The sequence below is a fragment of the Poecilia mexicana genome, unplaced genomic scaffold (genome assembly GCF_051168715.1).
Source record: "Poecilia mexicana isolate PSO_F unplaced genomic scaffold, ASM5116871v1 scaffold_15, whole genome shotgun sequence".
NCBI lineage: Eukaryota > Metazoa > Chordata > Actinopteri > Cyprinodontiformes > Poeciliidae > Poecilia > Poecilia mexicana.
The window spans coordinates 29510110-29537942 of NW_028263384.1; the positions used below are offsets into that span (position 1 = coordinate 29510110).

Consider the following 27833-nt stretch of genomic DNA (forward strand, 5'->3'; position numbering starts at 1 on the left):
ATAAAGAAAATACAAGTTTACTCTCTTTTAATTACATATATGCAAATTATCTTGCGCTCAGTTGATGTAGATCAGCAGCAGCTATCATTCTGGCCTGAACCCAAATAGAGTAATGTCTAATCCTGAAACATAATTTCAAATTCACACTAAAGAATGAAAAAATAATAAATCACATTGAAACTGTAGTTTATTTGAGAAACAAAACCTTTTTGAACAGGAGTCAGTGGAACAAAAAGCTGAAATTCCTCTGTTTAGTTTAAAAGACGAGACAAATATGGGAAAAAAAGCAAACATAACCTACCAAATGTATCACATTCACAGCATTAACATCAAAAGTTACACAAAACATTAAAAAATAATTTTTTACATTTTGATTTTATCACATAAAATAAGGAACATGTCATATTTATCCATTTGGAACAGAAACATCCACATCCACATATTTTTAATACCATAGACACAAGCTACATATTCATAAGAAGGTAGAAACTTCAGCAGCTGAACGCCTGAAAACAGCAGGAAGCAAATACTTAAAGAGAGTAACGAGAGTTAGCTTTTAATGCCAATTCATTTATATTTCATAATTTCTGAACTTCTGCAGCAGACATGATGGGGAGTCAGAGGCCCAACGGAAACGCTGATGATAAAAATCACCTGATTGGGGGAAAAAAAGAGATTATTTCAAGGTAGACAATGATGTGAAAATGAAGATAAATATCCCTTCATCGTTCCATGTTTGTGTATTTTATTGCACTTTTGTCTGATACACACAAAGTAGCACCAAACTATGAAATGGAATGAAGAGTACTCATTGTTTTCAAACATTATATGATTATTTTCAAATTAAAATCTGAAAGGTGTGGTGTGCATATTTTAAATTCCATCATTTTCAAATTAAAATCTGAAATGTGCGGTGTGCATATTTTAAATTCCACCATCCACATTTATTCTTTGAAGATGCTTGGTTCTTGGTCACAGCATGAATTTGACTTAAAAATTAAATCTCAGATTTTTTTTTCAGTATTTTCTAAAAACAAAATAAAAAAAATGACAGAAACACTTTCAAAAAGTGGCTTTTATTTCAGTTGTCCATTTTATGGACTATATGGCGGAATATTAGTGCCATGCTATGATGATTTTTTGCTTAATTACAAGAATAAAGTAATGATATTGGAGGAATAAAGATGAAATTTTACCAGAACATCTAAAAATTGTGAAAAAAAGTTGCTTTAATGATAAAAAAAGCTTTGATAATCATTTTATTCTAAAGTGTTAGAAGATGGAGTATTTCCTTATCTGTAAAGCTGATACCAAAGCTTAACTTCACAAAATGCTCAACATTTCTCATTTTTATTTTTTGTTGGTTTTTGGAGTACAACTTTATTCTCACATTATTTAAAATATAATTATGACTGTATTTGACTGTTTTTGTTTTGTTTTTTTTTTTACAATATTTTGACTTTATTGTCACAGTTTTTAAAAAAAAACATAACCTGGCTTTAACATTTTGTTGTAGAATTGACCTGAATTCAAAGTCCATATGATTAGAACACTCGTCACACAAGTTGGCGGCTAAGATGATTCTTATTCTGTGTATTTAACTGTCACTTGGGCTAGCAGACAAGTTTAAATATATTTATTAAAGTAATAAAAAAAACAAACACCTGATGTTATTTACTTACATAACGCTGTTTCATTTAAAGGATTCTCCGATGTTTCGTCAGTCTGTGAAGCAGCCGGATCTCCCGGTTGGCAGGACTCCAGCATCGGTTCCTTCTTGGTTCTCACAGCCCAATGCATCGACTGCAAACACAAAAAAAGCTGCGTCAGTTAGTTAACTGCAGCTGCAGCGAAACCTGGAAACCTACAGAGATTGAAGACGCTTCGTACCGTTTTTACCGAATCATTCAGGGCCCGCCATTCCTGGAAGGGAATACTTATCCCGCTTCTTTTCCACAGGTCGTAGTTTTTCCGTTTGGCTTCATCACACAGAACCTCTTTGGCTTCTTGCAGCTTTTGGAAATCAGCCACTGAGCAGAAGAAAGAAAACTCTCAGAATAATTATGTCTATGACATGTTAATAATAATCTAAAATGTTAAAGAAAAATAATAATAAAAATAAAGTGTCCTATGCTATTTCCTGGAAGCCCATAAAAACTTTGACTAAAATGACAAAGTTTCATAAATAGATGTGATAAAATGCAAGTTTTAGGTATCTTTCAGTTTTTCATGAAATAATTTCTTTTTATTTCCACAACAGAATGACACTAAAAGTACCATATTTTTTTATTTATATCTATTTTTCTTGTTATTAGGCTGGAAACTATATGCAAATATCAAATTATTATTTATTATTTACTGTAGTTGATATTTGTCAAAAATTATAAGATATCTTTTTTCAAAGAGCCTGGATAAACAAGGGAATTTTGTGTCTTGAAACTCATAAATGTGGATTGCAAAGGTTGCAGAACACTGGTGTATCTCATAGAATCACAAGAAAAACCAATAAATTAACAGATATCTTCAGTTGAAGAGAAGTTAATATGAGATTCACCTGCTGTTGGGTTGTCCTGGTGTTTATCTGGGTGACATGCTAAGGCTCTGATCTTGTATTCATTCACAATTTGCTCAGTCTTTAAGAAAACATACACAAAAACAATTCAGACACATTTCAATAATACTGTGGAATATTGTCTCTGATGCCTGGAAATTGAGTTGCTAGTATCATCAGACCGTCACATAGCAATTCTTATGTCGTGAAGCAACAGGTTTCACATAAATTCACTTTGAACAACAAACTGAGTCTTTAAATAACAATTTATTTATCAATAATATTCATCCAATACTCTATGCTTCTGCATTAGTATTTAAAGAAACGTGTTTTGATTTGTCAAGCGAAGACGTAATGTTCCAGCAAATAGACAGAGCCCCGAGTCATCCACTGGGAACTTACCGATGACAGTTCATCACAACCTAACAACCCGTAGTAATCCTCCAAGTCTTCAGGTTTACGACCCAAAATAGCCTCCATTTACGAGTGGCTTAGAAAAACGTTTATGATCGCTTTTTATCGCAAGTTCATGCAGCTCTGTCAGATTACAACTGTTTATTTCAAGGACTGGTCTAGCTCGGCCTCTCCCCAAACGTTTTATAGCATTGCTGATAAAAATGTTTACACTAAAGAGACATTAAACTGATAAGAATGTCAATCAAATCTCTTCAGTTGAATAAACGTGTCTGTCCTTTTCTCGAGTGACGTATGTTGCATTCAAGTGTTTCGGTAAAACCTCTGAGCTAAAAGTACATTTAAGATAAATATGAATTTGTCATTAGTTTTATGCTTAGAAAACCAATGTGCATGTAGGGCAACTGAAATCAATTAAAATATATTAACTCAATCACTATTCCCTCATCAGAAGGCTAGAATTTTGCGCTTCAATCCCATTTTAGCACAGTTTTAGCGATTCGTTTATGGTTTTGACGTATTTTTCTTTGAGTATTTGAACGCAACACCAATTTGTTGTGGTTTAATGTCACCGACGCACAATGGGGACGCTCCGCTCGTCCTTACTGGCGGAGAGCAAGTCACGTGACGCCAGCTGTCCGAGACGAAGGAGCTGCGCAGCGGGTCTGTGGGCTGAAGATGGCGGACAGAGAGAACGCTCTCGGAACGGCTTGTTCAGGCACCTCTGAGATGGACGAACCTATCGCAAAAAGGTCAAAAATCAATCCGGTGACCAACCACGGACCTAGAGCCATAGAAACGGACACAATCTCCTGCGTTTCGGCGGCCATTGGTAGCCGGGAAGAGGCGGGGAATTGTGCCGAGCCAGCGGAGAAGAAGGAAGCGAAGCCGGTGATGATGGCGGTGGAGCAGGCCCCGGCATCGCGAGGCGGGGACAACAATGGACTGAGTCTGCCGGTCTCCGAGCCGCTTAAATCATCTGGGAAATTAGGCGACAGCACCGCCTTTGGTGCAACTGAGGAAGGTGCCGGTATGTAGAGCGATGGACATCCCTTCCAACGCTGGTTGGCTTACCAACTCAATCAAATCACCGGCTAGCTACTTAGATTTTTACAAAAGCGAAACTGTGTTTATTTTCTTCTCTTAAATAAGTTTTGTATTGGCATTTTTATTATTTTTATTAGGTTTTCTGAGGAAGAACGGAAAGCTTTCAGCAGGACTTGTGATTTAGATAACTTTTTCAATGGCAATAAACTTGGATACTAACTTTGCGTCAGTTAGCCGGTGTAGCACTAAATTCTGTACATCATTCTTCTGAGATCCGCCTTCTTTAAGGCATCCTGCTGCACTGCCTTTACATAAAGGTGTTGTAATTCATTCTCATGATTTGGACACTTTTAAGATATTGTAATTATAATAGTTTTTATCAATTATAAGACTATATTACTGCATATTCTAATATGTCACTGCTTAATTCACCTTTTTGTACCAGTAGATGAGTCATTTTTTTAATAGATTATTTCATTGTATCGAACTATGACCATTTACCAGTCAGTTTCAGCCTTTTTTCCCCCCTTCCCTTTTCAGATTTTCTTGGACATAACGATCTGCTTCGCAATGGTCTTGCTGTCACACCAGAGCACATTGATGAGGAAGATGACAGATCTTGCCAGTCACTGGCAAGCTCCAGTGACTGGACTCCTCAACCGCAAATAAGTAATTTGGAGAATTTTACTGTCACTTCCTACCATAAAGTTCTAGTTATTATGTTTATTACTAATCTAAATGACATTAACCCTTGCTTTTCTGTCATGTTTTATCTGTCAACAGGTTCGTACAGTTACATCCAGCAGCACATCAGAGAGACGGATCCACGGGCCATTCTGAGGGATCTGCTTCCTGAAACCATCCTCCCCCCAGACCTGGATGATATGACGTTATGGCAGATAATCATCAACATCTCTGAGCCTCCAAAAAGAAGAAAACGAAAGGATATCAACACCCTGGAAGATGTGGTGAAGCTACTTCATGAAAGCAAAAGGATCCTAGTCCTGACTGGCGCTGGTGTATGTATTTGTACTTATTTTTAAAATGTCTAATTTAAAATGTTATTATTAAAAATATCTATTTTGTGTCTGTTTTTAGGTGTCCGTTTCATGTGGAATACCAGACTTTCGCTCCAGAGATGGAATTTATGCGCGACTTGCTGTAGATTTTCCTGATCTTCCAGATCCTCAATCAATGTTTGATATTGAATATTTCAGAAGAGACCCTAGACCCTTTTTCAAGTTTGCTAAGGTTTGTTCATGCCTTCTCGTCTTTTTATTACAATGATAAATGATTGCTGACAAGTTTCATCATTCAGCAACTTAGTTAAATTTTAAATGTTAGAAGGTAGTAGAAGGTAAATATGGGCATTTATATTCAGTTAATGTTGAATGTGCTCCTTTTCTTGCAGGAGATCTTCCCTGGTCAGTTCCAGCCGTCGCCCTGTCACAGATTTATATCCATGTTGGATAAACAAGGGAAGCTGCTTCGCAATTACACTCAAAACATTGATACGTTGGAGCAAGTGGCCGGAGTTCAGCGAATCATCCAGTGCCATGGTGAGTTTTTATTTTGTTTCCTGCTCTGTAAGCCGTTCCTATATGATGATTTAAAAAAATACACTGCTTTTTGTCATTTCAGGATCATTTGCTACTGCATCGTGTCTTGTCTGTAAATACAAGGTGGATTGTGAGGCGATAAGGGCTGACATCCTCAATCAGGTATTTATTGATTAAAAACCGGTTCAAGTCTGTTCAAAACTGCCGCCTTAGGCAAAATCATTTTGTGTTTTTAATTTGGCATAAAAATGTTTTCGACTTGCCAGTTTTGGCCTGGAGTGCAAAACGTTTGGTCCCCACTGTCATAAACAGCGTTTCCATTTATGATTTTTGTTTTTACTATTTAAATTTTTTGTAGCGTTGCATTAGAAAAGTTTTAACAGCAACATTTAAAATAATTTTTTCAACTTTGCAGAAAAAGTATTTTACACCTTCCTGAAATGATTTTTAAGCTTCCCTGAACAAGAGTTAATGACCTGCCTATGTACTGGTCTGTGCCTTACTAGAGGCACGAAACTCAATCTTTACTTCCTGTTTATCCCACCCATGCAGAGTATCCTCATTTTTTGTTTGTTTTTGTTTTGTGACATTTTTACAATTCACTCAAGCTTTGCATGATAATTGAACAGAAACATAGCTACTGATTCTGTGAAGACGTAGCAGTCCTACCCAGACTCATTTTCACAGCTTCCATATTAAGAGCCCTTTAAAAAACAGTTGTGAACTCGTCTTGTTTATACTTTAGGGCTTAAAGCTGCAGTATGTATCTTATATAAAAGCTTTTTTTTTTTTTTACATATTTGTTGAAGCTGTCACTATGTTGTGACAGTTTGAGACAGATATGTGAAAAAGAAATTTAGCTCCTGTGTTTTCTCCCAGTGGTAACTAGAAGCAACCAATCAGAGCCAGGAGGCGGGTCTTAATCCTCCCTTCATCTCTGCTACGCTGCAGCTAGCATATCATGTTATGAATGCAAAGGCTGGTTAGCATAGCTACCAGTGTCGGTGGATAAACAGCTTTCCTGTAACGGTAAGTTGTTACTCTGCCATTAGCACATTTAGCAGTGAGTACACAAGATTTATTGGCAGCGTTAAGCCCCGCCTCCTGGTTGTTTTTGGTGCGTTTCTTCAGCTGGTAATAGCAGCTCAGGGAGGAGGTGGAATCTTTTCACAGATTATTTGTCATGTTGTAACGCCACAATATGGTGACCGTTTTAACAAATATGTTAGAAACATATTTTACATAAATGTTACATACTGCAGCTTTAACCAGCATGGAAACTCTTAATGAGCTGTAATGAATAACCAAAGTCTTCCTGCAGGTCGTCCCCCGTTGCCCCCGGTGTTCGGACATTCCTCTGGCCATCATGAAACCTGACATCGTGTTTTTTGGAGAGAATCTTCCAGAACTTTTCCACAGAGCCATGAAGCAGGACAAAGACGAAGTCGACCTTCTGATCGTCATCGGCTCGTCTCTAAAAGTCCGGCCGGTCGCCCTCATCCCGAGTACGTCTTACCGGAATCTTCTTCCTGCTGTCTGTTGAAGGTTTTTGGTGCCGTAATTTCTGTTTTTTCGTTTCCCGTCCAGACTCCATTCCTCATGAAGTGCCTCAGGTTCTGATCAACAGGGAGCCGTTGCCTCATCTGAACTTTGACGTGGAGCTGCTGGGCGACTGCGACGGCATCATCAACGAACTCTGCCACCGGCTGGGCGGAGACTTCGAGCAGCTCTGCTTCAACACTCTAACCCTCAACGAAATCACAGAGAAACCGCCGCGATTAGCAGAGCCGCCGCCGCCGGACGAGGCTTCCACTGACCCGACGGACAAACCTCCAGAGGAGACACAGAGCGAGAATGTCACGCAAACCGTAACGCCGTCAGAGCCTTGTTCGGACACGGTGAGTCGAAGCGCGGACGCCGCCGAGTCGCCGGAGCCTCAGAGAGAGGATGCGGCGAAAGACGAGGCAGGCGAGGCGAAGATTCAAACCTCAAAGCCGGACAATCGAAAGCGATACTGGATGAGTCGGGTCAGCAGGAGTCCAATCAGCAAACGGCTTGAAGGTGAGTTGGAGACATGCAGCAAAGATCACAGCGGTGCTGTATTTCACCAACAAATATTTTACAGAAAAATCAATTAATTATGTTACCTTCAGTTGTTCTACAAAATATTATACATATGAAATTTGACTTTAATGCCTTGAAATCGGGTCTCTGTCACTTTAAGAAGGTCCTGCTCTTTCTGAATGAACATTTAACACTGGAAGTCATTTTAAATATCCACAATAAATAATAAGAAAAAAACAAATAAAATGAGTTATGGAGTCTCTGCAAACAACAAATGGGTAGTTGAGACCAAAGCACCAAAATGAAGACTTTTGTCATCCAGTTTTTTTAGAAAGATGGGAAAAAGAAATGGAAATTATTGTTTCAATTTATCATGTGAATAACTGATTTATTGTAACAGGCCTACTTTTCTTTTAATCCATTTTACCTGTGCTGCATTTAGAAGTAGCTCATATAATGATTGTTATTTTCTCATTTGGTTAAAAAATATAAGATCAGAGTAGTAAATAAGCCAAAGCTGCACAAAAAATTACATTTTATACTAAAAGTAAAAACACATTTGTCTGTAAATATGTTTTAGGCAAAAGTGTCGTATTTTTAGCTCTACCTATTTTAAATCCTATTTAAAAAAATAAAATTAGGTATATTTAGCTATCGAATCAGTTAAACCAAAAAATAATGAACAGATCAGCTCTACTTTGTATTAATGTTAAGTCAAGTAGAGATTTTAGTTTTTTTGTTTTATGATCAAACACTCACTAAATTAATGCTGTGTTGTTACATTTCAGGCTATAAGTTTTATTTATTTAAAAAGAGGAGTTGTTTTTTATTATTTGCATGTTTTTGTGTATTTTTAATGTTTAAGATAAACTTAAAGCTGCAGTTTGTAATTTATTTAAATTTTTTTACATATTTATTAAAACTGTCACAACATTGTGACACAAGTTTATGAGGCAGAAAATCTGTGAAAAGGTCAATCTTCTCCACCTCCTTCCTGTGATACTATTGCTGTCTGAAGAAACGCACCAAAAACAACCAATCACGGCCAGGAGGAGGGGCTTAGCGCTGTCAATCACCCTCATGTATCCCTAATAAATGTGCAGACGGTGGAGAAAGAACTTAACTGTATATTAACTAGCCTTAGCATTCATGACAGAGGGGAGGGGAAACTAGCAGGTAGAGTGATTGACAGCGCTAAGACACGCCTCCTGGTTCTGATTGGCTTTTTCACATTAGCACTGGAAGAAGGCAGAGGAGCTGGATTTTTTCATAATTTTCTTATATTATACTGTCACGACATGGTGACAGTTTCAACAAATATGTAAAAATATTTTTTTATAAAAGTTACATTCTGCAGTTTTAAGGGAATAAATAAATCTTCAGAATTCATCCGATTAATCATCACAATAATTAATTACTAAAATAATGGATAATATGCTGTAATATGATGCATATTTTAGGCACTTGGATGGTAATATTCATGAAGAGTTGTAATATTTACTTTAAAAAAAAAATCCAGATCATCTCTAAATGTCACTCTGGGCGTTGTTTTGGCTTTCTGCAGGCGGTCAGTACCTTTTCCAAGCACCGAATCGATACATCTTCCACGGCGCCGAGGTCTACTCCGACTCTGAGGAGGACGAGACGTCGAGCTCCTGCGGGAGCGACAGCGACGGCTCCGACTGCAGCCAGGACGGGCCGGAGGACTGCAGCGAGGCCGAGGACGGCGCCCGGCCCGCGGGCGACGAGGCGCCCCTTAGAGACACGTTACCGCCAAACGAAGAGGCCACGCCCACTCTGCAGACAGACTTCACATCAGAACACTCTGAGAGGATCACACATCTTTAGGCGTACATTTCACAAAGCACTAACTGTCTTCTTGGGTTTTTATATATATATATATAAATATATATATATAAGACGCATAAATATGTTTCTATATTTTTGGCTGTCATACTTACCGTTATTTTTTCATAAAATGGCATCACACACATGTGTGTAAACATAGCAGGTCTCTTCTTGTTCGGGTTGGTCGAAAGCTTCATGAGCTGTTTGGTTTCGTTTCATTGCATCCATTTTTTCTCTTAAATTCACCCACTCTGTTCCTGCAACACTTCGTTCTATGACGCCGTTTTACAGCCACTGTTGATGGGAAAAAGATAGAATTTCTGAGTTTGGAAAGCTTAAAAATTGCTTTGAAAAGATCTGAAATTTTGAGGTAAATCCCACAATTTTCCTAGAAAAATCAATGATATTTCTGAGTTTGAAATGTTTAAAATTTTCCTGAAAAACTTTTTTGAGGTTAATCTCAGCAATTCCTGAGTTTGGAAAGTTGAAAAGTTACTAGAAAAAAATCTAAAACTTTCAGATTCATTTCAGAAAATTTCACGAAAAACTTTGGAAAAATTGGAGTTTCAAAAGTTAAAAGTTTTTTACTTTAGGAAATTTTAGTCCAAATTCTAGACATTTCCAAGTTGCCTCTAGAAAGATTTTCAGAATAATTTCAAAATGTATGACTTCTTTCTTGCAAATTTCCAACTTTTGAAACTCAGAAATATCCAAGTTTTATTTTTTTTTATTTTTTTTTAGAAAATTTCAAAGATTAATCTAAAATTTCAGCATTTTTCTAGCAATTTTTTTTTACTTTTCAAGCTCAGAAATGACCATGTTTGTTCTTTCTAAACAACTTCTGAGATTAATCTAAAACTTTGAGTTTTTTGGTGAAAATGTACACCTTTTTAATGTTTTATTACCCATCTACAATGGCCCTGATTCGCGGTCATAATGTTGAGCTTTGGCTCCTAAATCACTCTGATTATAACAGTGGTTTCTGATTAGGAAGCATGTACGTTTAGAAGCCTGCTGCCTGTTTATTACTGGATTCTCAAGAGTTTCAGGCACATTTTTTGCTGATTTGTTAACCTGCATGCAGTTTAAAGTTCAGCTTTCCTTTCTTTGGGTAAATTATGGAAATGAGGAACAGTACTCTTTAATTTCAAACCAAAGAACATTTTACCTGCACACTCATCTGTGGTTTTGTACGTCCTGTCCTTTAAAGTCTTCATTGGGCAGCTACTTTTCTGGTCAAGCCTCTTATTTTTATATTTGGGAGTGAGACATACTCATTAACGGGTAGATGGTAGTTTTTAATTTGTATAAAGTTGTACTAGAGGCTTTATATGGAGGAGAGGTCTGGCTATATTGAGCTGTAAGCTGTAGAAATATACTCTAATGGGAAACCAGCACTTTTTTCTTTCCTGTACGACATCCGGTTTTGTTGCCTCTCTTTGTTTTAGAGGGAAACGGAGCTAAAATCCTGTTAGATTGGCTACAGCAAAACATTACGTATGATTTTTGGAGGATGATGTTTTGTAAACCAGATTTTAAGAAATGTTTTTATATCGTAACTGTTTCTTTTCTGGGGTTCTGAGTAAAAAACAAACAGAAAGCTCTTGCGATTTTTTTTCCACTGAAGGCATCTTTTCTCCGCATGAAAAATAAAAACTTATTTAGAAAATGTGACTGAATTAAAACAAGGTATCCACGCATCCTTAAGTCTTAATGTATCTTAAATTAAGACATTAGAATGTCTTAATTTAAATTTTTAAATAGTGGCCGTTATTATCTTAATTACAGATCTTACATTTTGTTGGGACAGAACAATTTAATCTCGCATATTCTATTAATTACTTTTTTTTCTCAGGAATTTCCTGTCAGGCAAACGTTTGAGTCACACCCAAGATATGACTCGAGACCGTTGAGGCTAGCTAACTAGCTGCTAACATCAATGCTAACTAGCTGTTTTGCATCCATGTTGACTGGACGAAGTTTGTACATTTCTGTGGAGATACAAGTTTTAATTTTTATTCATAATGGCCTTAAAATGTCTACAGAAACCATACAAAAACAAAAATTTAATTATTGGTGGTTAAATCCAATCAAATATGATTTTTAGTTTTGACGAATGTTGATTACAGCTTTATACTGCTTTTGAGCGGGATATGTGAATAAACATGGAGGTAACGTGTCTGCGTCTTACCACGGCGTATTAGGGACATTGTAGACAAAAAAAGTACATTTTTTGCCAAAAAAAAACTCAGAAATGTTATTGTGGGGGGGAAAATAGTCATTTCAAAACTCCATAATGTTCGAATTAACTAAGTTCAAAATCCAACACACAGCGGAGATACTAGGTAGTTGAAACACCAAAACTCTAGACCAGGGGTGTCAAACTCAATTTCACTGAGGGCCACTTCAGCATATTGGCCACCCTCAAAGAGCCACATTGACGGTACAAATCAGGAGTGCCCAGCTGCAGTCCTTCAGACTGCAACTTTTAGATGCATCCCTGCTAAAACACACCCCAGGCAAAAGGTTGACTTCCCTCATTAGCAGCAACTGAGTTCTGTAGAGCCTTATAATGAGTAAATGATCCAGGTGTGTTAGAGAAGGAACGCATCTAAAGTTGCAGATGGTAGCTCTGGAAAACTAGACTTGGGCACCCCTAGCATAAAATGTATGAAAATACAATGTTAAAAATAAATTAAACACCTCATATTGTTAAATAACTCTTTGGAGCTTCTGGTTAGGAAGCGCATTACAAACCTTTGTTTGAAATGGCGCGTTAAATTCAAGTCTCCATTACAGACCAGAGAAAACTAAAGAGAATGCAACTTTGTGTTAATCCATTTGAGGAGCCGGCAGTTTATCTTGAGGAAATAAATGACGATGCAAAAGTTAATTAGACTGTAACATGCGCAGTCCGCAGCTCAACCACTGCGGAGGCAGTTACGCTACGCCACTGCGAAGACTTAGAAAACGCTGGGAGTAACTCATCCAGCGGATTTAACAAATGGAGCCTTCTGGGTTCACGTTACCCAGGAGAGCGGCGCTCTGGAGGAGCTGCAGACGTGACATCTGTCCGTTTCGGAGAAGCGAAAAAAAAAAAAAATCCTTAAAGCGCACACCGGACCCCGCAGGGTAAAACACTCAGAGTTCAGTTGATCTGTTTGGATCAGACAGATCCAACTGACTGATGAATTAGCGCAGATTTTTCTGCAGATTTGAACTAGGAGGAAGTGCGTTCAGACCCCAGCGGGTGAAGTGATGCTAATTTAAGTGAAGTCGCTTAATTTAATTTATTAAAAGTTATTGGGGCCTCAGTCAGTGGTTTTTTTGTCACTACGGAGAAAAATGTAGATGCATTTATCTGCTTAATTTGTGATGGGATCTGGATTCACGGTGAATATTCACTAAACCGCATAAAATGCGGCTAAATAGCCGATGTTAATATGATTATAATTTCACGGATAAAAATAGTACAGGTCCAATTTTTTTTTTTTTTTTTTTTTTATGTTGTCGGTCAAGATAACGGATAACAAAAAAAAGTCTAGCGCCACCTGCCGCCCTGACACCAACTCACACACATCTTCATTCACAGTCTTACTTGTAAATCCATTTTTCTTTTCTTGGACGTTTTGATGTTAGCTTGTCGAAGTCTCAGTTTTATTCGCTGGTAAAATCAATAAGCAGCTTAAGGTGACTCTGCTGCTCTCTAGTGGCGAGAAGCCGTAATGTTGGCTGGTAACAACCGGAATGCATTATGGGAGATGTAGTTTGTCGTCAATTCGTGCTCAAAACCTATTTTAAGTCAATCATGGACCTATAAAACGCTGGGGGGCCACATAAAATGACATGGCGGGCCACATGTGGCCCGCGGGCCTTGAGTTTGACACATGTGCTCTAGACATAACTTTGTCATGTCCTCAGAAACAAACTGGGCAATTAGGGTTGTCACCTTTCAGAAATTAAAATACATACATACATAGATATATATGAGATATAAATATATATGAGATGTAAATATTTATGAGATATAAATATTTATTTCATAAATTGAAAAAGAGATTATTAGTTTACTTCTGACCAAAAGGGAAATATATTTAGTTTTACTCACTTTATATATAAATAAATATAAATTAGCAAGTTATGTTTTTCCTAATTTTTATTTTTATTAGTGTTTTATTATATTTACATAGGTAATTTAAGGTGCAGGTACTTCGTAAGTAACACTGCGTTACATGTTGATTTAATTTGATTCACGAACACAATTCATTTTGTCTCTTTTTGTCTCTTTCATTGGCGCTACAGCAGATGGTCCAACCCAACAAGTTGGAACTACATTTCCCATCGTCCTCTCTGCTGTCCTGCGATACAAACTGTCGTAAAATGTGAGCTTAGAGCAGAAAGAGGGATGCACAGCACCGAGAACGGCTGAGAGTTTTTGTTTGTTTTCGCTTGTTTCTGTCGGAATGTGTCAGTAGTTCTGCTCGGTTCTGGCCCTCAATTGCTATCGTCAAGATGGAGGCCATGGAGGACGACAGCTCGGAGGTTAAAGACGACCACAACCATAACTATTGTGGTGGTAAAGTCAGGGCGGCGCTTAGCAGCCAGGTACCGGATGGAGTAGGAGCTCCTGAGCCCGTTTGTCCAACGGTACCGGGGGGAGAACCGGCGAAGCGGCAAGCGAAACCGTGGTCCGGTAGTCCCCGCGGGTCAAAGTTCATGGACTCGGACACAGGCAGCGAGAGCAGCGAAGTTAGCGAGCCGGACTGCTCGGCTGCTAGCACCGAGGACAAATTCAGACTCGACTCCACTTCCAAGTTTCGTAAGGGCCCGAAGAGCCGCGGTCCGTCTGCAGCTCGGTTCTAGGTTCTGTTTTTACCGCTAAAGCGGTACTTTCAGGTGACTGACCACCCTTTTCTCCCTTGACCCAGTGTTGAATGCGATGGCAATAGAAGACTACCGGAAAAACCACTGGCCCAACCTGGAGGAGGCGATAGACCGCCTGCTGATCCAGAACTTCTCGGACCACATTTCGGTCTCCTACGCTCAGATCTACGGGTAAGACTGGATGCAGACCAGGGCCGGTCCAAAATACCTTGAGGCCCCAGGGAGGGGGGGATTGATTTGGGGGCCCCAACTGTAGTCTATGTTTATTTAAACAAATAGCAGGAAGATAAATCGCAGGTTATTCCTCCAACTTTCTGAGAGCACTTTCCATTCTACTGGCTCGTCTGTGTCCTACCAGAAGCATGAAAATTAGCCTATGGAACCCTTGTATGTTTTCTTTTTATCTGGAAATTTGGAGGTCTTTTTGCCCTCCACCAAGCTGGAGGGCAGAAAGACAATCCGGTCAACAAAAGAAAACCTGGAGATGTAGGTATTAATTTAGATCCACAGCAGAGGGAAAGATAACGCAGAAAAACCATTGAGGAACAACAGTATCTGCCTCATTGCTCTGATTGGCTGTTTCTAGTTAGCACTGGGAGGTTTTTTTTGTTTTTTACAGATTATCTGTCTCATGTTATTATACTATCACAGTTTCAACAAATATGTAAAAAAAAAAAAAAAAGATTGAAGTTCCATGCTGCAACTTTATAACTGTTACAGAACCACACAAAAATGTACATCTTGTTGTTTTAAAGTTATTTTAATGAGATGCTAGAGCAAGGATGTTCAAAGTTTGGCACCTGCATTGATTTTACGCAGATTATAATTCAAGGATTAAACAAATTAGGACAAAACTACAACTTTTTTAATTAAAATTTACTTGCAAAAATGTTAGATGCAACATAAAGTGATTTTTTTTTTTTACAATCTTTCTGGTTTCCTTCTGTTGCCATGGTAACTAGGGTCACATCTGCTCACTGATTTATTTGTTAAAAAATTAATAATTAACAGAAGACACTACTGCAAAGGATTACTTAAAGATTTAAGCACTTGTGTAACCAGATTATTGCAGATTTCTTCATTTTTATTTTCTGGTATCAACCTGCTCTGGCCACCAGGGGGCGCCAAGCTGTCTCTAGATCAACTACAATGTGGGACTTGATTGTTACCCCTGACTTGTTTTCTCAGTTACGTCTACAAGTGTGTTTGCCAGCAGCACTCTGAGCTGCTCTACAGCGACCTGACCTCCAAGATAACTGCTCACCTGCAGCAGGTTTCCACACAGCTACAGGTGAGAAAACCCAAATCTAGTGAACTACCACCAGGTAAAACTGAATAAAACTAAAATATGTTGCTTATTGGTAGGCTAGCCCAACTGAGAACCTGATTGAAAACTTCAACATCGCTCTGACTCAGTACTTGGCGTCTCTTCAGTGTATCGTTCCAGTGTTTATATACTTGGTAGGTATTATCTGTAACAACATAGAAACTTTTTTAAAGCTGGTTTTAATGTTTTTTTCTTCAATATTTTCAGAACAAGTTCTATATTGAGTCAAAACTGAACCGAGACCTTAAAGAGGATCTGATGAAGCTGTTTGCAGACCATGTTGCAGAAGAACATCTAAGCAAATTGATGCGTGAGTGAACGTGATTATTGCAAAAGTCTTCATACCCTTTAAACTTTTTCACTGTCACACTAAAACAAACTTTAATGTATTTTTAGATGATTTTATGTGATGGAACAAAACAAAGTTGTGCGGTCTACTGTGTTCCTTTGTATGGAGCTACATTAGGGGTAGTAAGTTTGTTCAAAAATAATTTTGAAACAAACAAAAAAAAAGATTTAAAAACTTCTTGCCATGTTTGAGGAGAGGCCTGAAGTGTTGGAGGTTTGAAATTATGATTGACATCTATGGAGTTAAATTGAGATTATAAAGTAAATAAAAGGAAATTGAAAGAATTTTGAAACTGAAAAATATCATTTGCAACAGAAAACAATTCTTGAACCTGAAAAGTTTCTTTTCAGTTTCAATCTTTTTTTTGTGGGGAGGGCAAACTATATGGTCCCAATTTGGGGCTATAAAGTCTTTAAAAAAAATTGAATATGGAAAAAACTTGAAACTGAAAGAATTTGGAAACTGGAGAAAAAAAAACTGAACGTGGAGGAAAAATGTGGAAAAAGTCTGAAAATGAAAAAAAACTACTGTTGAATCTTAAAAGTAGTTTCGATTTTTTATTTTTTTTGGTCAAAATTGTTATTTTATTATTTATTTTTACCTTTAAAAAAGGAGCAAACTATGTGGCCCTAATTTAGTTCCATACCCTGGCTTTCATGATGCTGTTTGTTTGCCAACAAACCTTATTCGTATCTAGGGTAGGGGTGTCCAAACTTTTTGGACACCAGTTGAAAAGTAATGCCAGTCCCCAAAAATATAATTTTAAAAAAATAAAATCAACAAAATGTTTTTATTTTTAACCGACTCAATAAAGAAGATTAAATCATTTTTTTTGTCGGGAAGGGATGACAGAGCAAATCTTTTTTTCTAGCTAAAGCGGTGTGAATGCTTTCCTAAAGCCCCAGCCGTCTGTTAATTTTCCAGTTTTTGTTTGTTTCCAGCTCTGCTCATTAAAGCTCACTCCATGCCATTCCAAGTGCAGCCGTCGACGATGGCCAGCGTGGTGAAAGGCCTCTACAGCCTGCGACCAGGTGGCCAGTCAACGTCTTTAGCGGAAGAGATCATAAACTTTAACGTCTTTCTGATGGATAAATGTTTTGTCTCGGTGTCAGAGTGGGCCCAGCTCGCTCCGGCTCTCTTCTCCAGCTTCATCCCACAGATCCACCCCCCCGCCGTGGAGTCCCAGCTGCACGATTACGCCGACCGCGACCGGAAGCTGCAGATGGAGCTCTCCATGAACGGCTTTCCACGGCTAGTTCCTCTCCACTTCACACCAATCAATCAAATTTATTTGTGTTGCGCATTTCAGCAGCAAGGCATTTCAAAGGATTCTATCATAAAAACACAAAAATATAAATAATTTAAATCAAAATACAGTCACCAGAAAGGTTGTCATAGTTAACAAAAAAACATTTTTGTGAATTGAAATAAATAAAAACGGCAGTTTTCACCAGCTGTCAAATTACGGCACTCCATACTGGCGGCAATTACGCTAGTTCACAAAATGGCAACTGCAAAAGTTGGAAAAAATGTATTCAACAAAAATTTAATATATTTTTTGAAAATTTTCTCGTCTGCCGAGTGTTCATTACCTGTACTACTTAATCATAATACTTTATTCCTTTTTAGGTGTGGAATTAAAAAATGTCAAAGTATGAAAAAATTAATAAAAACTAAAAAGATATTTAACAAATGGTGTGTTTGCACTCTAAAAAGGAATTAAAACTATCTGAATTAGACAAAAAAAAAAAGTCAAAACTATAGTGAAAAACCCAAAAATATTTTAACCCTAGTCACCAGTTAAGTAAGGCCTTGAACTCACGACTCGCATCTACGGAGCTATATTTAGGCCACAATGTTTGTGAAATTTTAAAAAAAGGATTTGAAGGAAAAAATCGGAAACTGATGTTTTTTCTTTGTTTTCCGTCTCCAGGGGTGACCAATCCCGCAAACGTGCCAGCGAAGACTCCTGATGGCGCCAGCTCTGTTGCAGAACTCTACTGTGCCTCCTACAGATTGATCTCACTCGCTGCTCTAAATACACATTCAACAACGCCTCACGTTCATCTCTGTTGACGCGAGGCCACAAAAACACTGTGAACAACACAACGACCGCAACGTTTTTCATTTTGATGGACGGGAGGGAAAATCGACACTCTCAGACTTCCATACAGGTTCTTCCCTCTCTGAATCCTCTGAAATCCTGTGAATGTTTGATACAGAAGGGGCTAATAAACACTTTCTAGTTGCTGCTAACCATAATCTTCGTGTTTAAATCCCACGAATCGCTTGTTACAGAAAAAAAAAAACCCCGTAAGACCTCTGTTGTAATTATCTACTTTTATGTTGCCTTTAATACATTACTAACAAAATAAAACGTTTGCCAAAGAGGAGCAGAAGATATTTATCTTTTATATGCGATTCTTTTCATTCAGGCTGCTTCCTCCCTTTAACGTTTGTACCAATCAGCCGTTACCAGTGCATCTTAACATCAGCTGTTAACTTATTTCTATAATTTAAGATGAAACTTGTAAATTATATTGATTAATTACAGAGTGATGGATGTAAAGAATTTAATTGTATTGATTTAATAAAAGCATCAAATTAGGTTTTTCTGAAAATTACAGCTATTTTTATTAATGCTCACCTGCAACACTTTTTTTTCCTTCCACTAAACTTTCTGTTGAATGCAGCAGCTTCTTTTATGCTCCTTCACTACAAAAACCCAAATTTTACTGAGGATTTCTGGTCCATTTTTTGTGTAAATGTCTTATACAAGACAAAACTAACTTACAAGTTACTTTTCAGCAGGAAATTGGAGCTTGTTTATAGTTAATAATCCATACAAAAAAAGAATTATGACTTTGATCTCAAAATTTTTACTTTTTGCAGAATTCTCATTTTAATCTCAAAATTCTGACTTTTCTCCAAATTCCAACTTTTTCCTCCAAAGATTAAAGTCTGAATTCTCTTTTTCTTTTGTGGCCCTAATCTTCTTCCATACCATTCAGACTAACAGCTTATTTCCTTTATTTTATTTTTTTGTCCCTCTGCTTTTAGCCTTACATGCACAATTTGCAGATTTTTCCCAGAAAGTGCCAGAAATCCTTGTGAACCTTTTGATATCCCAGACTCTGTCTTCTTGGATCTGACGAGTCTTTATGCAAACGTTAAGATGTATAGCTTGTTTATAATGTATATAGTTTGTCACTGCTGCATTTTCCTCTAATAATCTGATGAGTGTTTTGATACAAGCTCTTACACTGTTTTAAGTGTAAATACACGCTCTGGTTTTCTCTTTCCGTCTTGTTTTTCTCTAAAACGTTTTGATGAAGTAGAGGAAGAGTAAAGTTCCAACACTGGATGTAAACAGTTGTAGTTTTTCTTCCTACAGAATGAAAAACTGAATAAACAGTTTGTGGAAAATGTTTGCAGAGAAACCGACCTGCACGGGAAAACTCATCTGGTTTCAGGAGGAAAACAATGTTTGAGTTTCCAGATATTTGTTTTTTTTCTCAGCTCTGTTTTTACATGATAAATTAATGTCTGATGATCCAGATTGCTTTTTTCTGCCAGGTTTTTAATAAAAGATACACAAAGAAAATGTTTGGTTTTTCTGTCAGTTTATCCAGAAATACTTCATCTGTCCATTTATTCTCTCCATTCAAACATCCAAGTCTTCATCCAACATTTTCTCTACCTGTCCATTTGTTCATCCAACAGTTTATGCATCCATCCATCCATCAATTTAAATTTGAGTTCTAAAATAACCAGAGAATTCTGGGAATTTGAGTTTGTTAAAGTGTCAAACTCTGGATGTTTTGTGGGAAGATCTCTGACCTCCTAACTCTGTGGTTCATTCAGAATATAGAGGCCCTTTACCCCCCTCCCCCCTCTCCTCCTCCGTCCAATGAGGCGGGTTGCCACCCAAAAGACACATGGGTCCCGTCCGGCCCCAAAAATAACCCTGCAGCCGCCGGGCTGTCAATTGCTGCCACTTTCTCCGCTGGTCGCGGCTCCTCCGCTGCTGATTTTTCTCTGAACTCCGAGCCGGTGGCGGTGTGAGGGAGAGCAGCTGCCTGAATCCGGGACTTCTCCAGGTGGCCGAAAGACTGGGACCCCCCTCCAGCAGCAGCACAGGTGGTCAGAGGCCAGCTGGGTCTATTCTGAAGGTAAACCCGACCCGCCCCCATTTTGTTTAGCCTCTCTCTCTTTGTGCCGGTGGCTTATCTCCCCTCAGAAACAAGCTTGGCTCTATTTCTGTAATCAAACGGGACGGTGTTATCGCTCTCTGCAGTGTCCTGATAATTACACTTCTGTTGTAACTCAATAAATCACTGTTGGAGCTGTTCAGAATCAGCCCCAAACGGATAAAACGATTTTTTTTGTGTTGATTTTCTGCTTGTAAACTGACCCCCCCAACCCCACTTTGCTATTATTAGATGTGACGCGCCTGTTTGCAAAGTATTAATGCTCACAACAGCTGCAGCCTGTTGGAAAGGCATCGCTCCTCCTCCTTAATTTGCGCTTTTTCTTTCTTTTTTTTTGTCAGCAGCATTTGCGAGCTTTTTTCCACGTCTGTTTTCGATAACCTGCATCATGTCTCACGAGGAAAATCCGTGCTCAGTGAAAACATCATCCAGGTGTCAGTGCGAGGTGGACAGAGGGAACCGATCCGGTATCAGGAACCCGATCCCCCCTGCGGAGGAGCAGGAGGCCTGAGGAAGGCCGCAATCCGGCTAAAATAAAATACTATTTTTACTACACGCCTTCATTTCAGGAGTAATGCGAATTACAAGATTATGATGTGGTCATTGTACTTTCACTTTTTAATATTTATTTTTCAACCACAAGCTTTGATGGGGTTTTTTTATGGTATTTTATGCGAAAAACCAACACAGTATAATTGAGGGGAAAGAAGGAAAATAATTAATTAGGAGTGCAACTAACGATTAATCGAATAACAGATGTTACATTCTACATATTCGAGTAATTTTATAAAATGACAGAATTTTTTTGTCGTTATTTTGTTAGTTTTAGATAGTAGGGATAACTTTGCAGAGATGCTGTTTGTCCCCAGTCTGCTGGATCTGATCAATCCGAACAAAATGGAAATGATGAAAACAAATGGGATTAAAAAAGGAGTCAATGAGGGAGAACTGTAAGGAAATGTTTGAAAATTGTTTATATTATCCACCGTTTTTGTGTTTATTAATCCATTTATTAGCGTTTGGAACTGATGTGTGGTCATTCCAGCAGCATGGAGGACGACCCGGAGCAGCCTCCGTCTCTCTCCCAGCTGCTGAGGGTGAGCTACGAGGCCCGAGCCCAGCACCGCCACAGCGAGACGAGCCGCTCCGACGCTCCTTCCTCCCGCCTCCAGATATACGGCTCTCTGAAAGCCAACGGTGACGAAACCGTGGGCCACAACGACGCCCAGTACCCAGACTTGTCAGCATTCCTCAGCCAGGAGGAGCTGGATAAGAGTGTGAACTTGGCCTGCCAGGCCATCGGACACGAGACCCGCGAGGAGAGAGGCGACGTAAAGGCCGCTGTGACGTCAGGAACCACTGCCAACAGTGACCCCACCAACCACCTCTCCCAAACCACAGTTTCTTTATCCACCGTTGCTCCGATCTCAAACCACTTACCTGCTTCTTCATCCGTCGGGTTCACACCTGACAGGAAGACGCACAACAGGCAGAGGTGGGTAGAGTCGTCCAGTTAGAGTAATATATTTTTACTCAAGTAAAAGTAAACAGTAGCCATCCACTGCACCGGTACACTGCACAAACAATCTTATCGCGTATTTTTCTGTAGTTTCTAGTGCAACAATCTTATCAGACTTGAAATAAGACAAAACTAACTTTTAAGTATTTTTCTAGAAAGATGTGGGAGCTTAAGTAAATAATTTCTTAATATTGGTGAAAAAGTTCTAGTTCCACAAGCTGATTGACTATCAACTTGCCCTGTGCTGTTACCTAGCAACGCTGGCCAAGGCCAGCCCGTTACCTAGCAACCCAGTTCTAGTTCCACTGGAAGATTATTTCACTTATAATGTGGTAAAAATGTTTTGTTATAAGTTAAATAATCTGCCAATAGAGGTAGTACTTTTCATCAACACCAGGGATTATTTAAAACAAGCTTCTATACTTTGCTCATAAGTTACTTTTAAGTTAGTTTTGTAATAATTCAAGTGTCCTAAGATATTTGCACTAGAAACTAGACCAACAATAGTTTGTAAGATTAGGTGTTTTTGCATTGTGGTAAAAAGTCTGCTCAAGTACTGAGTAATTGATCAATGATCAGTTATTTAATATTTAAAAATAACAATCAGACAGAACAAAATAACTCTGGAAATTTTTGTATTTTAAGAATCAAAATGACTAATTCGCGTAACAAAAAATAACAAATCAGGCCAATTCATTTTTTTTTTTCAAATCAGTTTCTTTCAATAAAAAACTTATGAGACTTTAACAAAAACTGCAGGTGTGTGTCTGGTGAACTTTTGGATAAAACACGTAGTTTTTAATTTAGTGGGTAGAAAATACAGAAATTTCACTCAAGTAAGAGTAGAAATAGTTCATAATAAAATTGTACAAGTAAAAGTAAAAAGTAAAGCATAGTAAAACTAACAGTAATTTTTTTCAAAAAAGTTACTAAAGAAAACATAACCAAGTAAATGTAACTAGAAACTACCCAACTTTGCTCTCTGGTTACCTAGCAACAACTTGCTTGGTCTCAAGGAGTTTCAAGTTCCCTCAACTCCGATTACACAGCCAAAATAGTAAAAATACTCTGAAAAATTAATGAAGTAAATATAATTGAGTAAATGTAACTAGTTACTACCTAATTCTGACAACAGGCAGGACAACATGACGAGGAACAGTCTGGACACCAACGAAGGATTCGACAACTCCAACAGTCTGGCAAAAAGCTCCCCATATGGTCCGGAGACCCAGTCCAAGAAAGAGTTCCTCAACAAGGCGGCAGACTTCATTGAGGAACTCTCTTCCCTCTTCAAGGCCAACAGCTCCAAGCGGGTCCGACCGAGAGCTTGCAAGGCCCACCGGACCAGGATACAGAGCAAAACCCAAACGGACGATGCGGTTTACCCCATCAGCCCTGACAACAGGGAGCGCGCCGCCATGCCTGTGGAGGCGGAGCAGGAGACACCCGGCCCGGTGGCGGCCTGGCAGGACCCGGGGAGCAGGCGATTGGAGTTTCAGGACTGCATGGTCCCTAAAGAGGAGCAGTTTGACAGCGTTTCTCAGGAAACGGAGGATCTGGATGAAAGCCTGGCGCAGACGGAGAGTCCGAATCACACGGAGCCGGCGAGTGAACCTCCACATTTCATCCTGAAACTGAAGAGCAGGGAGGTTCCTGAAGGCACCAAGGTCCAGCTGGACTGCATCGTGAGGGGACATCCTGTCCCTGAGGTCCGGTAAGAAAAAATAATCTGCTTAAAGGGGCAGCATTAAGCGATTTCCAGGTGTATAGTGCCATATTATAGCATAATTAAGTATATTAACCTGTCTGTCACTAGAGGACCCACATTTGGGTCCTCTAGTGACAGGGGTGTGAAACTCCAGTCCTCAAGGGCCTCTGTCCTGCAACTTTTAGATGTGCCTCTGCTGCACCACACCTGAAAAGAATAATTAGGTCATTAGCAAGGCTCAGGAGAACCGATCTACACAGGGAGGAGGTAATTAAGCCATTTCATTCCACTGTTTTTTACCTGTGGCACATCTAAACACTGCAGGACAGCGGCCCTTGAGGACTGGAGTTTGACACCCCTGTCATTGTGAATGACAACCTGAGACCAACAGGTTAAGTAATTGTTATCTTCAATTGTTATATATCAAATATGACATAAAAGAACTTTGACATTGTAATTTAACCCCTTATTTGCAGCTGACTAGTCTGATTGAGCTGAGTGGGGGAGGAGCTGCGCCTCGAAGGCGGGGCTAGGTCCTTCCAGGCGTTTTGCTCAGCTGAATGGTTGCCATAGAGATTAAAGGATTTCTCAAACATGCATGAAAGAATCACAGCAACAGTCCAGCAACACAAAAGTTCCAGAAAGTATTCAGTTGGTTCTAGAGGGTAACGTTTAGGTTCCAGAAACATAAATTCTAAGTTCTGGAAAGGTCCTAACAGGTCCAGAAGTTGGAAACTGAAACAAATCTTGAATCAGTTTTAATTATTTTTTCCGTATCAAATCTTTTTTTTTTCTTCCAGTTTAAAAAAAACAACATATTTTCAAGAAACTATGGCCCTGATGTAGTTCCTTATTATTCGGCTTTGTGCAACTTGTCAAATCTCCCATCAAAGAGAGAAACTGAGAATGTTTTACTGAAACTTTCAGAATCGTGTGAAGAACTGACACACACATCTTCCTCTGCCAGCTATCAAATAATCACTGAACGTATTTGGAGTTAGGAAGGAGGATGCGGTTTGTTCCTGGGCCATCCTGACAGAAGTGACATGTGATGATGGCCAGCAGCTGGTCCTGGTTCTGGATGGTGTGTGTGTGTGTGTGTGTGTGCGTGTGTGCGTGCGTGCTGAGTGGAGTAAATTGTGAAAGCAATCAGTCAGAGTTGTCCACAGATTGCTCCTCCGTACGACTAATCATCAGAATGCGCTAACATGTGACGGGTCGTTATTTCTCACGCTGCGTTCAGCTGGTTTCCCGTCCGTGCCGGTGTTGTTGGGTTTCCTCCCAGAGCTACAGCAGGCAGCAGCTGAGCCGTCGGACTATAGGGGGCATGGGCTTGTTGATCCTCCTGAACATTGTTGAGCCTCTAACTTATACGTGTCCGTGGAGAATGTAGCTGCCGGCCATTTTTAGACCGGACTGGCAACGCGAGCTGCAGTCCTGTCTGATAATGGACCGGCTCGGCTCTTGACGGAACTGTGAGGCGCTCGGTGAGATTACTTGAATAGTTTTTGCTCAGATGATGCATTTATGAGTTTGTGTTGACATTCATGTGACCTCTGTTTCACAGTTAGCTCATTTTGTTGTGGTTCATGCTGAACGTTGTGATGTTGACTGACTGTAGGGCAGCAACTAGCGATTAATCATGTAAAAAAAAATTACACGATCTGCAGAGTTTTCATTTCATTTTTATCAAAATGTATTTTTTGTACAGTTTTGGCTTAATTACTGCTATGACTATGTTGTTTTTTCACCAAATAAATAATTGCTTACTAAATTAGTTTAGTACGATTATTTCAGTAATCGATTAATCGTGATTAATCGTTTCAGCTCTGCACCAAAGCGTTTTTATGCATTCAAAATACAGTCAAAGATGCAGACATCCATGTTTAAATAATAAAGTAAACATTTTATTGCCTAAGATGCAACAACATAGCATCCTTTTAGTTAATGTTTGATTCTTTGAAGCCAATTATTTATCTGCAGCTAAATAAATACTTAAAACATTAACGTGAAAAGCTCTGCACTTTCTGCTCGTCTTAACATTGATACAATGTATGGCTGATCTGTTGTTTATGATTTGAATTAACTAATTAATTGCAATTAAAAGTATTTAATAGGAGATTTTTTAACCAGGTGAAGCTAAAACTGCCACTTGAAGTCCTATAGGTAGGAAATATTGACAAAAAATTTTTTCTTAACCTTAAATGAAAAAATTAGGTATTTTTGTACAGTTTTGGCTTAAATACCACACTGAGTGTGTTATTCTTTCAACAAGTTGTCTTTTTTAAGTCTATTTACTCCAGTTAATTTATTTAAATAATTGATTAATCATGATTAATGACTTCAAGGAGCCGACGTCGTTGTGAAATGCTGTACTGTGTGTCCACATTCTGCATTGTGTGTACTCTGAGTCTATGTTTAGTGTCGTGCGTAAGGTCAGTGAGTCGGAGAGGAAACCTCCTCTCTGGTTCTGATCTCAGGAGGAAAAATAGCCTGGACAGGTGCAGTGAAGCCGGGTCTTCGCCTTCATGGGGCAACCGCCTCCTCCTCTGCTACTCATGCTTTCAATTTAGCCCCTTACTCATCAGAAGTGGCTCCACTGGGCTCCTCCAGCTGTTGTTTTGGGACTGAAATGCCGCGTGTCTGGCTTTTTCTCTTCCTGCTACCACAGAAACTTAAAAGCTGGGATCACTGTCCGGTTTTTTGCGCGCGGACAGGTTTATTGCTGAGCGTTGACACCAACAGCAACCATCATATGCTTCTTGTTTGGCCCTTGGTTGGATTTTATGAAGTATCAAGGCCTCAACCTCTGAAAATAGACGCACGCTGACGTAGAGGTATGTTGCTGCTCCGGACGGAGGAGTTTGATGTTTACCGTTATAGATTTACAATTAAAAGAGCGTAGCAGAGGCTTTATATGCTACATTATGTCAAAGTACGTCAATATTTCTCCTTCTCTTTCAAATTTCACTTGGTTTATCGGTGCCAGTGATGCTTTTTGTTTTGCAGTAAAAAAGATGCGACTTGCTCATGAAAATCTTTAACTGTTGACTGATGGGAATCCGACCAGAAATGGTTAAATGGAAGCAAAAAAAGACACAACCACCACCAACATCTTCTTATTTGACACACAAAACTGCATTATGGCCAGTTTGGTGTAATTCTTGCTTATTTACGAGAATACAGTCACAACAAAGATGCAGTTTTACAAGAGAAACATCTTAAAATTATGAGGAAAAAAAATTATTGAGAGAAAATCTTGGATAATTAATTTTGGTTTTTGTGTTGGAGATCTTGTTAAATTACTACTTCATTCTTCTAATATTAAGACTTTATTCTCGTATTACTATGACGAGAATAGTCATAGTAATAGGACTACGACATTTTGACTATATTTTTGTAAAAAATAAGGAATAAATTTAAAACACGAATATTTAATTGTAGATTTGACCTGAATTTAAAGTACAAATATACAAGCTGTAAAACATGGTTCTCAAGCAAGATGGCCGCCCTCAGTGCTGACATCACTCTGAACTATGGAAACCCAAGGAGTGCATTGGTGAGGGAAAAAAGTTTGATTTTTCAAAAATTTTATCTTCAAAAACCAAAAAGGATTAATTGATTAAAAAAACAACTATTTATCGCCCAACCCTGCCTGAAGCCTTCACAGAGCAGATTAAATTACATGAACGGTTTTATTTAGAAGTATCAGAGTAAAAGTGTCCGAATGCAAAATTATGTCACAATTTTCAGATTTTTAAACTTAAAAGAGTTTCTGAATAAGTTACTTTCCAGTGAGATCCTAAGATGAACAAATAAAAACGAGGTGGTTCACTTTCTGCTGACTTTCAGGTGGTTCTGTGAGGGAAAGGAACTGGAAAACAGCCCTGACATTCAGATCATCACCAGCGGCGAGCTTCACTCTCTGGTCATAGCAGAGGCTTTTGAGGAAGACACCGGCCGATATTCCTGCTTTGCTTCCAACGTCTACGGGACGGACTCCACGTCGGCTGAGATCTATGTTGAAGGTGAGGCTCACGTTTATTTAAAGCATCAGATAATCACCTCTTCAGGGCTTTATTCACACGCCTGTCTCATCCTTCAGGTGCTTCCTCTTCAGACTCTGAGGCTGAACAGCGATTTGATCATGTAGCCCAGTGAGTTTTACTGTCATGGCACATCAATCCAGTCAGAAATTTACTTTCTGATAACTAACTAAATAAATAAAATAAATTTATTTATTTAGCTGCCAATTTTTTTTAATCTATTAATCATTATTCGTCATAAAGTAATTAATTAACATAATCAACTTATACCATAAATAAAATTTTAAAACTATGCCTATAACAGTT

General features: G+C 38.7%; 4 protein-coding genes across 5 annotated transcripts in view; 3 read left to right on the forward strand and 1 right to left on the reverse strand.

Moving 5' to 3' along the window:
• Positions 1-169: 169 nt before the first annotated feature.
• dnajc12 (DnaJ (Hsp40) homolog, subfamily C, member 12) lies at positions 170-3285 on the reverse strand. Its single transcript, XM_014992313.2, has 5 exons — positions 2954-3285; positions 2555-2633; positions 1891-2030; positions 1683-1803; positions 170-654 (listed from the first exon to the last, which is right to left on the reverse strand). The coding sequence occupies exons 1-5, from the start codon at positions 3029-3031 to the stop codon at positions 572-574; spliced, it is 501 nt and encodes a 166-aa protein (XP_014847799.1). The 5' UTR covers positions 3032-3285; the 3' UTR covers positions 170-571.
• A 276-nt stretch (positions 3286-3561) lies between these two features.
• On the forward strand, positions 3562-11139 carry sirt1 (sirtuin 1). The gene is made up of 9 exons (XM_014992310.2): positions 3562-3995; positions 4553-4681; positions 4796-5031; positions 5111-5263; positions 5424-5571; positions 5654-5733; positions 6893-7076; positions 7159-7632; positions 9200-11139. The coding sequence occupies exons 1-9, from the start codon at positions 3644-3646 to the stop codon at positions 9481-9483; spliced, it is 2040 nt and encodes a 679-aa protein (XP_014847796.2). The 5' UTR covers positions 3562-3643; the 3' UTR covers positions 9484-11139.
• A 2689-nt stretch (positions 11140-13828) lies between these two features.
• Positions 13829-19647, forward strand: cacul1 (CDK2 associated cullin domain 1). 2 transcript variants are annotated; one of them, XM_014992311.2, is made up of 8 exons: positions 13829-14323; positions 14412-14538; positions 15556-15658; positions 15733-15828; positions 15902-16004; positions 16985-17074; positions 17156-17294; positions 17977-19647. In XM_014992311.2, exons 1-8 carry the CDS (start codon positions 13996-13998, stop codon positions 18014-18016), a joined length of 1026 nt encoding a protein of 341 aa, XP_014847797.2. In that variant the 5' UTR covers positions 13829-13995; the 3' UTR covers positions 18017-19647. The 2 variants fall into 2 exon arrangements, with proteins under 2 accessions (XP_014847797.2, XP_014847798.2); XM_014992312.2 differs by having other exon boundaries at positions 13831-14302.
• Positions 19648-21151: 1504 nt separating this feature from the next.
• Positions 21152-27833, forward strand: part of mypn (myopalladin) — a 28099-nt gene continuing 21417 nt past the window's right edge. The window contains exons 1-5 of the mRNA XM_088013216.1: positions 21152-21204; positions 21300-21749; positions 22909-23487; positions 27334-27509; positions 27587-27638. Of these exons, the coding sequence (XP_087869342.1) occupies positions 21152-21204; positions 21300-21749; positions 22909-23487; positions 27334-27509; positions 27587-27638 (1310 nt within the window). The remainder of the gene's footprint in view (positions 21205-21299; positions 21750-22908; positions 23488-27333; positions 27510-27586; positions 27639-27833) is intronic.

Excerpts from the sequence above, each read along its gene's own strand:
- dnajc12 (XM_014992313.2), bottom strand. The coding sequence starts at position 3,031 with ATGGAGGCTATTTTGGGTCGTAAACCTGAAGACTTGGAGGATTACTAC. Across the intron at positions 2,031-2,554 it reads CCAGGACAACCCAACAGCAG|TGGCTGATTTCCAAAAGCTG; the intron begins GTGAATCTCATA and ends TCTTCTGCTCAG. Across the intron at positions 1,804-1,890 it reads TGAATGATTCGGTAAAAACG|TCGATGCATTGGGCTGTGAG; the intron begins GTACGAAGCGTC and ends TTGTGTTTGCAG.
- sirt1 (XM_014992310.2), top strand. The coding sequence starts at position 3,644 with ATGGCGGACAGAGAGAACGCTCTCGGAACGGCTTGTTCAGGCACCTCT. Across the intron at positions 5,032-5,110 it reads TAGTCCTGACTGGCGCTGGT|GTGTCCGTTTCATGTGGAAT; the intron begins GTATGTATTTGT and ends GTCTGTTTTTAG. Across the intron at positions 5,264-5,423 it reads CCTTTTTCAAGTTTGCTAAG|GAGATCTTCCCTGGTCAGTT; the intron begins GTTTGTTCATGC and ends CTTTTCTTGCAG.
- cacul1 (XM_014992311.2), top strand. The coding sequence starts at position 13,996 with ATGGAGGCCATGGAGGACGACAGCTCGGAGGTTAAAGACGACCACAAC. Across the intron at positions 15,829-15,901 it reads TTCCAGTGTTTATATACTTG|AACAAGTTCTATATTGAGTC; the intron begins GTAGGTATTATC and ends CAATATTTTCAG. Across the intron at positions 17,295-17,976 it reads TCCATGAACGGCTTTCCACG|GGGTGACCAATCCCGCAAAC; the intron begins GCTAGTTCCTCT and ends TTCCGTCTCCAG.